Here is a 12472-nt window from a genome sequence, read left to right as displayed (position 1 = left end):
AAACCGGGTCCTATACCAAACCACTCTAAAGCTTGATACATAAAACTCCATTCCACTCTATCAAATGCTTTTTCTGCATCTAACGATATTAGAAAAGCTGGGTCCTTCATATTTTTTGCTAAATTTAAAGAATGAAATGCCAATCTGGTGTTATGTGAAGAGTGTCTTTTAGCAACAAATCCTATTTGGTGTACATCAATAATAAAAGGAAGAGCTTTTGCCAATCTTAATGCTAATACTTTAGCAAGCAATTTACCATCTACATTCAACAAAGAGATGGGCCTGTAATTTGAAACCAATGTCGGATCCCTGTTTGGTTTTGGTAAGACAATAATGATAGAATCAGCCATAGTACCTGATATATTTTCATTGTTTATCTGATACTGATATAAATTTAATAGATATGGTAATATAATATTTTGAAATGCTTTATAGAATTCAACAGTATAACCATCTCCACCTGGAACGGATCCAACTCTAAGAACCTTCAATGCTGATTCTATTTCTTTTAAAGATATATGTTCTTCTAGACTTCTTTTTATATGATCCGGAATATTTGGTCCAAGAAATGAATTCAAAAACTCTAATCCATCCTGTTCTTTATTTTCATAAGTATCCGAAGAATATAGACCCTTATAAAAATCAAGAAATTGTTTTAAAATATCCTTAATGTTAGTGTGTGTATTGCCCCTTGTATCTTTAACTGCAATAATCTTAGATTTTCTTTTTTTTTGCTTTAAGAAAATTTGCTAACAATCTTCCAGCCTTATTTGAATTTCCATAATACTGAACTTGCCGACAGAACATATCTTTCCTCACAAATTGAGAAGAGATCTCATTATATTTAGCCTTTGCTTTTAATAATTTTTGCAATATAACATGTTCCCATTTAATAATTAATTTATGTTCTAATATCTTAATTTCTTCCTCCAAATCCATAAATTGTTTTTTAAGTTTTTTCATAAATGCTGAATATGATAATATTTCCTCTCATTGTTGCTTTACAAGCATCACATAAAATTTCAATATTTATATTCCCTGAATTATTAATTTGAAAAAATTCATTCATCTTAACTTTAAGATCTTCTATAAAGTTCGCATCTGCAAGCAAAGCATTATCAAATCTCCAAATTGATTTAGAATATTCTGATATATCATTCTGCAGATCAATCCACACACCAGCATGATCAGAAATTATAATAGGATCAATAACTGCTTTCAGCACTCGTTGTGCTATATTATTAGAAACAAATATATAATCAATTCTTGAAAAGGATTTATGGACCTGAGAACAAAAAGAATATTCTTGATCATTAAAATGAAGAATACGCCATATATCAACTAAATCACAAGACTGTATCAAATTATCTAAACCTAACGACTTCATAATTTTACTTGGTTTCTTATCCAAAATAGGATCCATAACAGCATTGAAATCTCCAGCTACTACTAAATTAGAAGCAGCCAGTGGTAATAATATCTGTTGAATTTGTTTGAAAAACTCCATTTGATTCGAATTAGGAGCATATAAATTAAATAAATCCAGGGTTGTATTTCCCAGAACCATTTTAATATGCACCCATCTTCCTAAAGGATCAAATTTTATTAACTTAAAATCAGCAATACATTTCTTATTTATAAGTATAGTTACTCCCGCTTTTTTTCCTATAGCAGGAGCAAAAAAACATTTGGATACCCATCCCCCAATTAGTTTATCAGATTCAATCTCTGTAAGATGTGTCTCTTGCATGAAGTAAATATCCGCGTTCTGTTTATGAAGAAAACCTAACATTTTTTTCCTTTTAACTGGGTGATTTAGACCATTGACATTAATAGAAAAAATTTTAATCGCCATCTAATATATTAAGTAAAATTTGATATAAATCTCTATAATAAAAATTATGATCAGACATCTGCACATTTTAACATCAATTCCCTTTCTTACTATTAAGCCTTTACCATTAAAATTTATATTACCTTTTCCCTCCTCCCTTCTCCCTTCCCCCTCCCCACCCTTTTAATGAAAAGTTGTGTATACTTGGTATCATGCATCGTAGATCGATAATAAAACACTCCATGAAGACCTTTTCCTATTAGAAGCTATAAATTAAGTCATTAAATATTTAAAATGAAATTCAGATAGAAATAATATTACACATACCATATTAAATGATGATACAACGCAAATTATTTGCAATTATAAAAGAAATCTTAGGATTCTCTATTAATTCTATGTCTAATATTTTCAATTTACTATTACTTCCCCATTCTGTAATTATGTCTTTTAAAGCATAGAATAAATCTAGAAGAGAAGACATTACTTTCTTTTCTGTTGTATTTCATATTAACTATTTTGTTAATAAAATATTGTTACCTGTAATAACAGCTAAACCAGTAAAACCTATTTTTCATTTTATATATTATCATCATACTATAAGTAACATGGGAATTTAATGATATGTGTACGATGAATTTACGAGCAAGGAGCCCCCCCCCCCCCTACGGAAGAAGCCACCACGGAAGCACACACCAACCACACGTCTCCTTCCTTTTACGTTTGTAGTATTTATATCTAGAAGAGAGAACATTCCCCTTTATAGAAAGGGACCATCAATTATATTTCGATCAATCTTTGTTCTTGCAAGTAATGTTCTGTTCTGATCTTCCGTTTCCTCTTCTTTCTTCTTTTCCCGATGTAATCCATTGTTCTTATGGAAAATAAATATAATGCATCTTCTTCATGTTTGAATTATAAGATGTATCAACGTCATTTGGTTATGCATCCATTAGTTTTTATAATAGTACTGGCATTTCCGGTAACTATGATATATCCACTGTACGGATTTCCTCTCGCACGGACTTTCGGGAATGTGAGTTTCTTGAACTCAATAGGAGTTTTGATCTTTTTCCGTTCTCCCTTCTGGAATTCTTTTTTTAAAATTTTTAAATTATCAATCCTATCAGTATGATCAGTATGTAACTCCATAGCAAATTCCCCACAGGAGAAAACCTTCACTTGAAAAAACACCGTATTCAATTATTAATCACATAATCATCACATTCCCATTATATCCATTCTAACAGCTAACGCCATTTCATTTATAGGTTACAGAAATTTAGTGATATTTCTATAAAATCGTTCCCCTAGATAATTACGATCTTTCTATCTTTTCCCTATTTATATAGAATAATCCATCTTCTATTATATCACTTGACTCAGTAAATTGTATAAATCCACTTAATAAACTTAATTATTTCATTATAGAACATCCACTCCATTCAAATTTCAATCAAGAATATCGTTAAATTAGAATATTTGAGCTGAATGAAAAACATTCTATATCGTTATTTTTGAAATCATATTATCTTCCCCTTATAAACAAAATTATCCTTTTCTAATAAAATCATATTTCAACATATCTAAATAAAGAAACGAAAGATGTATCAAACAAAATTAAGTAGACATTGGTATATCTTGATTTTGAATACATTTTTTTCCAGTTTCTCTGCATCATCGAAAGTTAAAGTTTTATTTCCAATAGTCACTTTCATATTAGCAGGGTACACTAATCCAAACTTCGCTCCCAACTCTCTTAATTTTGGTCTTAATTCCAGCAGCTTCTTCCTTTTTATAGCTGTGTTTTTTGCGAAATCCGGTACAAGATGAATATAAGCATCTTGATATTTCAATCCTTTATTTTGCTTTGCCAGTTGCAATACTTCCATAACTTGCTGGTGTCGCAATAACTTAAAAATAAATGGTCTTGGCCCGTGTTGATTTACTGCTCTTTTTAACGGCACTCTATGTGCCCTGTCCACCTCTATGGGAAACTTTGTTTGTAATGGAAGCAGTTTGGGTAGTAAATTTTCAATAAAAGCAACCGGATTTCCTTTTTCTGCTCCTTCCGGCAAGCCAATCAGACGGACATTACTTCTTCTTTCACGATTCGAATAATCTTCCAACTCTTTAGTGAGTATTTCAATTTTTTTTCTATCCGTTTGGCTATAGCATACTTCTTCCTCTACTACCAACATTCTTTCTTCTAAATTGTTTGATTTTAATTCCAACAAATCCATCTTCTTATTTAAAGTTGAAACTTCCTCCGTTAAATCAGTAACTTTTTTAGTTATAATTGAGAGCATTTCTTTAATTTCTTTCATTACCTCTACATCTGCCATCTTTAACCCTATCTCCTGTTCAGGTTTTGCTCTCTTACTACTTCCCGATACCGCAAAATCATTTTTGTTTTGCTTTCCTGACGCCATCCTTTTATCTTCTTTATTTATCATGAGACAAGTTTAATTTTTGTAAATTCTTCAATTTCTTACGACTTATTAACTCTTTCAAGGTCTTTTTGTACGGAGCTCTCCTATTACCCGACCTTCCTCATGCGTGTCCAAGCCACGCCCCTCTGATGTTCTTGAAGAAACTAAAGGAGAACCATCACCCTCATCCTTAAAAAAAAAAAAAAAAAAATCATCAAGACGCACTCCAGCTTGTCAAATAAAAGAGTATTCCACCCATGATCATGGCTGGAACCCTAGTTGGCATGGATGTAAAGGCATCGAACCAAAAATGCAGGAGACATACACATGTAGGTTTGAGAGGCACTCCCGACAGAAGCCACACAAGACTCAATTGTTGATGTTTGTGATTTGAAGAGCAGCTACTGATGGTGGCTGTAGCTGAAATCTGTATAGGTAAGATGCTGCTGCTGGTCATTATGAGAGAGAATCTGGAGGGGATAAAAGGGAAGGGAAGGAGGTAAAGAGAAAGGTTGGAAGGAAAATGAAGGTGCAAGAGTTTTAAAGAAATGTGAAACAAAGGGAAGAAAATAAAAATAAAAATTTAAACTAGCTAAAATATTCAGTTAAGCTAAGGACAACTACATATCTAGCCCAATTAATCACATAAACTTAACAGCACAACACTCTCGTTAGCTGTAGGACCTAGAATGCCCAACACACCTCCCAGATTTAAGCAGTTCAATTTTTCACAAGCACTTCCCAGCACCAAATTTTTAAAAAGTAGAAGTTGTGTGATCAACTGTCATTTAACTGCAAAACTCTTGAATATCAAATCTTTTTCCCTAGTTCCTGGTGCCCAAAACCATTTCTTTCTCCTGTTAGGGCTAAAAACTCTCTTAATATACTGTCCTCAAGGATTGATTTTAGTGGCTCCCTCTAACTCCACCCCCCCCCCAATCCACTCACAAAGAAGTTTCATTTATTTTAGAGCTTGTCATCCTGCATTAACAAAAGTATTTGTCCTGTGTGCCTGCAGCCAAACACAGTCTCCTGCTGGGAAAGGTAATTACTGCTTATGTATTACTCACCAGGAGAGGGATAGCAGAGGAGATGAGAAGGAAGCAACAAACCTGGCGGCTGAGATCAAGGAACCAGGTCAATTTGTCACCAGTATTCAAGAAAATAAGTTATCACATCTATTTTAGGAAAGCTGATTAGGTTTAATAATTGCTTTGGATTTTGAACTTCTGCCCACACTGGCTTTGTGAATGCTGAAAAGTTCAGCAAGAACTAAGTTGGTTTAAAAAATTTCAACTACATCTCGCAAGCAGCTTTATTCCCACAACCCAACAGCATTGGAAAAGGATCTAGGTATCATTGTTGAAGCCCCAGCTTAGTGTGTGTGGTGGCCAAGAAAGCAAATGTTAGGGGTTATCAGGAAAGGAATGGAAAACAGATGAAAATGTTATAATGCCCTTGTATCGCTCTATGGTATGGCCGTACCTCGAATATCGTGTGCAGTTCTAGTCAAAAAAGATATAGCAAAATTATAAAGGTACAGAGAAGGGCGACAAAAATGATAAAAGGGATGGGATGACTTCCCTATAAGGAAAGGCTAAAGTTACTAAGGCTCTTCAGCCGGGAAAAGAGACAGCTCAGGGGAGATATGATAGAGGTCTATAAAAAATACTGAGTGCAATGAAATGAGTAGATACGAATTGCTTGTTTATTCTTTCCAACAATACTAGAACTAGGGAACATGCAATGAAACTACTAAGTAGTACATTTAAAACCAACTGGAGAAAATCTCTCTTCACTCAGCAGGTAATTATCATATTTTTCGCTCCATAAGATGCACTTTTTTTCTACCCCAAAATGGGTGGAAATCTTGTTGTATCTTATGGAGTGAAAGTAAAATTTTTAACTCTCCCCCGGCCCTGTTTTAAAAACACTCTGCCATACCTTTTAAAACGCCCGCCCGCCACCGTCGTAGTACCTGGTGGTCCAGCGTGTATCCCTACCTTGCTGGCGGTGCACAAGTCAGTAGTGCGGATGTCAGGAGCAAGCTTTCCGTGCTCCCACTTGGGCCCACGCTGCTTTCTGAATGGCTGGAGTCGGTTCTTGCAGGACTCACGAGAACTGACGTCAGCCATTTAGAAAACAGCGCGGGGCCAGGCGAGAGCACGTAAAGCTCGCATATGGCAAGGGAGGAATACACACTGGACTACGAGGTACGGGGGATGATCTAAAAGTACTGGGGGGGGGTATAGGGGGATGATTTGAAAGTACTGGGGGAGTATGTGGGGTTGATTTAAAGGTACTGGAGGGGATATGGGGGGATGATTTAAAGGTACTGGGGGATGATTTAAAGGTACTGGGGGATGATTTAAAAGTAGAGAATGACACGGTGAAAAAATTGGTCCCCGTCACCGCCCCGTCCCCGTCTCACCATCCCCGTCACCGCCCCGTCCCCGTCTCACCATCCCCGTCACCGCCCCGTCCCCGTCTCACCATCCTCTTCACCGCCCCGTCACCGCCACTGCCACCCCATTCACCGCCCCGTCACCGCCACTGCAATCCCATTCACTTTTCTTTATTTACGTATAAAGGAAACATTCTTTAAAACTTTAAAACTTAGTTAAATATTAGTTAATAACTATACAAAAACAAAACACGCAGAGAAAAAATTAATTAATATAAATTCCCTGACTTCCCTGCACTGTCCCCCCTTGAAGGTCTGTCCCCATCCTGAAAGCCTGATGCCCCCCCCCCCCCCCCCGACGTCCGATACATCCCTCCCCCCGAAGGACCGCCGACTCCCCAACAATATCGGGCCAGGAGGGAGCCCAAATCCTCCTGGCCACGGCGACCCCCTAACCCCACCCCGCACTACATTACGGGCAGGAGGGATCCCAGGCCCTCCTGCCCTCGACGCAAACCCCCCTCCCCCCAACGACCGCCCCCCCCAGCTTCAAAATGATGCCTGAAGTTACCTTGGGGGTTCTGAGCACTATTAATTTTAATTTATTACAGCACTCCAGAAATATTTTTCTAATTGTTTTAACTTGGAAAAGCGAACCAGGATTGTCTTAATGAAAGGCTTATGTTCTGCACTGCAGCCCTCCTGCCCTCGACGCAAACCCCCCTCCCCCCAACGACCGCCCCCCCCAGCCGACCCGCGACCCCCCTGGCGACCCCCCCGACCCCCCCACCCCCCTTCCCCGTACCTTTGGTAGTTGGCCGGACAGACGGGAGCCAAACCCGCCTGTCCGGCAGGCAGCCAACGAAGGAATGAGGCCGGATTGGCCCATCCGTCCTAAAGCTCCGCCTACTGGTGGGGCCTAAGGCGCGTGGGCCAATCAGAATAGGCCCTGGAGCCTTAGGTCCCACCTGGGGGCGCGGCCTGAGGCACATGGTCGGGTTGGGCCCATGTGCCTCAGGCCGCGCCCCCAGGTGGGACCTAAGGCTCCAGGGCCTATTCTGATTGGCCCACGCACCTTAGGCCCCACCAGTAGGCGGAGCTTTAGGATGGATGGGCCAATCCGGCCTCATTCCTTCGTTGGCTGCCTGCCGGACAGGCGGGTTTGGCTCCCGTCTGTCCGGCCAACTACCAAAGGTACGGGGAAGGGGGGGTCGTGGGGGTCGCCAGGGGGGTCGCGGGTCGGCTGGGGGGGCGGGCGGAGGTTCTTGGGGGGGGCGGTCGCTGGGGGGGAGGGGGGTTTGCGTCGAGGGCAGGAGGGCCTGGGATCCCTCCTGCCCGTAATGTAGTGCGGGGTGGGGTTCGGGGGGTCGCCGTGGCCAGGAGGGTTTGGGCTCCCTTCTGGCCCGATATTGTCGGGAAGTCGGCGGTCCTTCGGGGTGGGGGTGCGAGTGGTCCTGCCGGGGGGGGGATGTATCGGACGTCGGGGAGTCGGCCGGGCAAGAGGGCTTGGGCTCCCTCTTGCTCCGATCGCGGGTGCGGGTGGGAGCGCGTGCGAGCGGTCGTTCGGGGTGGGGGTGCGAGCGGTCCTGCTGGGGGGGGTGAATCGGGCGTCGGGCGGTAAATAGCGGTTCCTAGAAGGGGGTACATTGGCCCGCGGGGACAAACCTGTTCACCGTTTCCGCGGTCGGTGAATGGCCTTGTCCCCGTCACCGCAGCGACTGCTAGTTTTCTTCCCCGTTTTCGGCGGTGACCCGCGGCTTAAATGCGGTGGCCGCGGGTAAACCGTCACCGTGTCATTCTCTATTTAAAAGTACTGGGGGATACGATTTAAAAGTGTACTGGGGGGCGTAAAAAAAATTGTTAGTCGGCTGGGACGGATCCCTCCTGTCCCGGCCTACCACTAAACCACCAGAGGGGGGAGGGCAGGGCACAAGGCAGGGCAGTGGGACGGTACAGAGCCTGGCAGGGAGAGGGGCTGGCTGCATAGCCTGGTAGGGCAGGGAGAGTAGGGAGTTGGGTGAAGAGCCTGGCAAGGAGCTAGGAGGGCTGGGTGCAGAGCCTGGTATATATTAGTACACAATTTAGTTCAGAATGGTTTTTTCTTGTTTTCCTCCTCTAAATCTAGGGTGTGTCTTATAATGCGAAAAATACGGTAAACGCTGGAATTAACTGAAAGTGGTTAGTTCAGCAGGGTTTAAAAAAAGGTTTGGATAATTTCTTAGGAGAAGACCACAAGCCATTATTAAGATAGCTTGGAGAAATCCACTGCTTATTCCTAGGATAAGCAGCATAATATCTGTTTTCCTCCTTGAGATCTTGCCATGTGCTTGGGACCTGGGTTGGCTACTGTTGGAAACAGGATACAAGGCATGATGGATGGACTTTCGGTCTGTACCAGTATGGCAACTCTTATGTTTTTATGTTCTAAAGCCAGATGCTCCTGGGCCACTATCTCAGGGACAACACCTCTCCCCTCTCTCCCCCCCCCGGGAGGTCGAGCCCCCACCACCTCCACTTTACTGTTGTTATTGGTGATTCAGGTGGAAGTCCTTCATGGGTCCAGGGGAATTTGTTGGGCAGAAGCCAAACTCAGTCATTGCTGCCCTATTCATCTTCAGCTTGAAAACATCTCCCCTAGTGGTAGTCTAGAGGAAGGGCTGTGGCTCATTGGTTGAGCTGCTGTTTCTTCACCCAGAGGTTGGGAGATCAAATCCCAGTGCTGCTCCTTGTGATCCGATCCTGAGCAAGTCACTTAATCCTCCAGTGCCCACCGCTTTGAATGTCAGTTTTGAAATGCCAAAGCAACAAAAAAGCTGTCCCTATTCCCTTATCTCACATGACTACCACTAGGGGGTCAAATTTTCCAACAATCCAACCACTGCTGCTTCCTCAAAATCAGCAACAGCAGCAAAACAAAATACAAATGTTGCGGAGTTACACTGTACCTATCTGTAGCTGCCGGCTCTGCCCCGGATCAAGAAGTGATGTCGGAGGGGGGGGGGGGGCAGGGCCTGTGGCTGAAGTTAAGTACAACACGGTCCTGAGGTTTGCATTTGTTTTGCTGCTGATTTGAGAGAGCAGCAGTAGCTAGTGGCAGTGGGAGACAGAAAGCAGTGGCTCCAGTGGGCAGCCTGCACCGTGATCCAGGACAGCTGTGCAGATGCACATCTTAGAGAGAACAGTGGGTCTAAACCTTTTAATTTGTATCATTCTGAAATGATATCCCTTGCACAGTGATAATGACATATAACAACAAATTGTTACCTATCCTGTTTTGCCTGATGCTATGTCCTCTTTAATGTATCAGAAGCTGGAAGAAAGGATGGGACAGCAGAAAAAATAAAGATTTTTGAGAGCAAGACACCCATGACAAACCTGCAGCACCTTTTCATAACTGGGTACTCACCGAAGGATCTGTTTGATCATTCGTTACTCCTCGAAGGACTATCTTTAGCGGATGCTTCATAAAAGGGGCCAGGCAAAGTAAGCTCTCCAAATAATAGCCGATCGCACGCTGTGGATTGCAGTCATGTTCTAATGAGCCACCAGACAGCAGGCCAGGCTGGTAATATAAGGTGGTACCTTAAAAACAATAATAATAAAAAAAAAAGTTTGGTAAAGGACCCATAAACACCACATTGTATGAACAGAAAAAAAATCTACACAGAAAAATATCATGTAGATGTAATAAAAAAAAGCCTACTTCTAACCATCCCTTAATAAAAAGCAGTTATATTTTCTCCATGTCCAAAACTCAGAAGTCTTATAAGCTCACAGTCAGTATTTAAAAGTACCAATAAGCTGAAGGCTCTGCAGGATGCTCTTTGGGTCCAATTCATCAACAATCAAAAAGCAGTAAATATCAGATTGTACAGTGCTCTGGGCACTGTATTTATTTATTTATTCAATTTTCTATACCGTTCTCCCAGGGGAGCTCAGAACGGTTTACATGCATTTATTCAGGTACTCAAGCATTTTTTCCTGTCTGTCCCGGTGGATTCACAATCCACAAATGTACCTGGGGCAATGGAGGGGATTAAGTGACTTGCCCACCAGGGTCACAAGAAGTAGCGTGGGTTTGAACCCACAACCTCAGAGTGCTGAGGCTGTAGCTTTAACCACTGCACCACACTCTCTCCTGTAGGCAGGAGTTCAGCTTTGACATTGTTTAAAAAAAGAAAGCACAGTTACTTACCGTAACAGGTGTTATCCAGGGACAGCAGGCAGATATTCTTAACGTATGGGTGACGTCGCCGACGGAGCCCCGGTACGGACCTTTTTAACTAGAAAGTTCTAGTTGGCCGCACCGCGCATGCGCGAGTGCCTTCCCGCCCGACGGAGGAGTGCGTGGTCTCCAGTTAAGATAAGCCAGCTAAGAAGCCAACCCGGGGAGGTGGGAGGGTCGTAAGAATATCTGCCTGCTGTCCCTGGATAACACCTGTTACGGTAAGTAACTGTGCTTTATCCCAGGACAAGCAGGCAGCATATTCTTAACGTATGGGTGACCTCTAAGCTAACAGAGAGGGAGGAGGGATGGTTGGCCATTAGGAAAATAAATTTTGTAACACAGATTGACCAAAGTGTCCATCCCGTCTGGAGAAGGCATCCAGACAGTAGTGAGTAGTGAATGTGTGAACTGAAGACCAAGTGGCCGCCTTGCAGATTTCCTCAATAGGGGTGGAACGGAGGAAAGCCACAGAAGCAGCCATAGCTCTGACCCTGTGGGCCGTGACAGGTCCTTCCAGTGACAGGCCGGCCCGAGCATAACAGAACGCAATACAGGCAGCAAGCCAATTGGACAGCGTTCGTTTAGATATAGGATGACCCAAACGATTAGGATCGAAGGTCAGAAAGAGTTGAGGAGAGGAGCGGTGAGCCCTGGTACGGTCGAGGTAGTACGCCAGGGCACGCTTACAATCCAGCGTGTGAAGAGCCTGTTCCCCAGGATGAGAATGGGGTTTAGGGAAGAAAACAGGCAGCACTATGGACTGGTTGAGGTGAAAGGCTGAAACCACCTTAGGAAGGAATTTAGGATGGGTACGCAGAACCACCTTGTCATGGTGAAAAACAGTGAACGGTGGGTCGGCGACCAGTGCATGCAGCTCGCTAACCCTCCTGGCAGAGGTGATGGCAATGAGGAAAAGCACCTTCCATGTGAGAAGTTTGAGCGAGGTAGAAGCCAGAGGCTCAAAAGGAGGTTTCATGAGGGTTGACAAAACCACGTTGAGGTCCCAGACGACTGGGGGAGGCTGAAGAGGTGGTTTGATATTGAAGAGGCCCCTCATGAACCGGGAAACCAGGGGATGAGCCGTGAGGGGTTTTCCAAGGATAGGCTCATGAAACGCAGTGATGGCACTGAGGTGGACTCTGATTGAGGTCGATTTGAGGCCAGCGTCGGAGAGAGAGAGCAAATAATCCAGTACGGTTTCCACCGCCAGAGAGGTGGGATTGTGATGATGAAGGAGACACCAAGTAGAGAACCGAGTCCACTTCTGATGGTAACATTGGAGTGTGGAGGGTTTCCTGGAGGCATCCAAAATGCGACGGACTGGCTGAGACAGGTTTTCAGGAGAAGTCAGCCCGAGAGAAACCAAGCTGTCAGGTGGAGCGAAGACAGATTGGGATGTAGTAGAGACTGCTGTTGCTGTGTAAGAAGAGTAGGAAACACAGGTAGAGGAATGGGATCCCTGGAGCTGAGCTGAAGCAGGAGGGAGAACCAATGTTGTCTGGGCCACCGAGGGGCGATGAGAATCATGGTGGCCCTGTCCTTGCGGAGCTTGAACAGAGTCCGCAACATCAAAG

General features: G+C 43.2%; 1 protein-coding gene across 4 annotated transcripts in view; it reads right to left on the bottom strand.

Moving 5' to 3' along the window:
* RCL1 (RNA terminal phosphate cyclase like 1) overlaps positions 1 to 12472 on the bottom strand; it is a 140597-nt gene that overhangs the window by 75904 nt on the left and 52221 nt on the right. For 3 of the 4 annotated variants that reach the window (XM_033925591.1, XM_033925582.1, XM_033925600.1), the window contains exon 3: positions 10077 to 10252. In XM_033925591.1, coding sequence (XP_033781482.1) covers positions 10077 to 10252 — 176 coding nt within the window. Of the gene's footprint in view, positions 1 to 9934; positions 9981 to 10076; positions 10253 to 12472 lie in introns of those variants that run through there. The other variant, XM_033925609.1, reaches the window with a different exon arrangement.

The sequence above is a fragment of the Geotrypetes seraphini genome, chromosome 1 (assembly GCF_902459505.1).
Source record: "Geotrypetes seraphini chromosome 1, aGeoSer1.1, whole genome shotgun sequence".
In the NCBI taxonomy this organism is placed as follows: Eukaryota; Metazoa; Chordata; class Amphibia; order Gymnophiona; family Dermophiidae; genus Geotrypetes; species Geotrypetes seraphini.
Note: the sequence above shows the minus strand (reverse complement) of the source record. Positions and strands in the feature narration are given on the sequence as shown.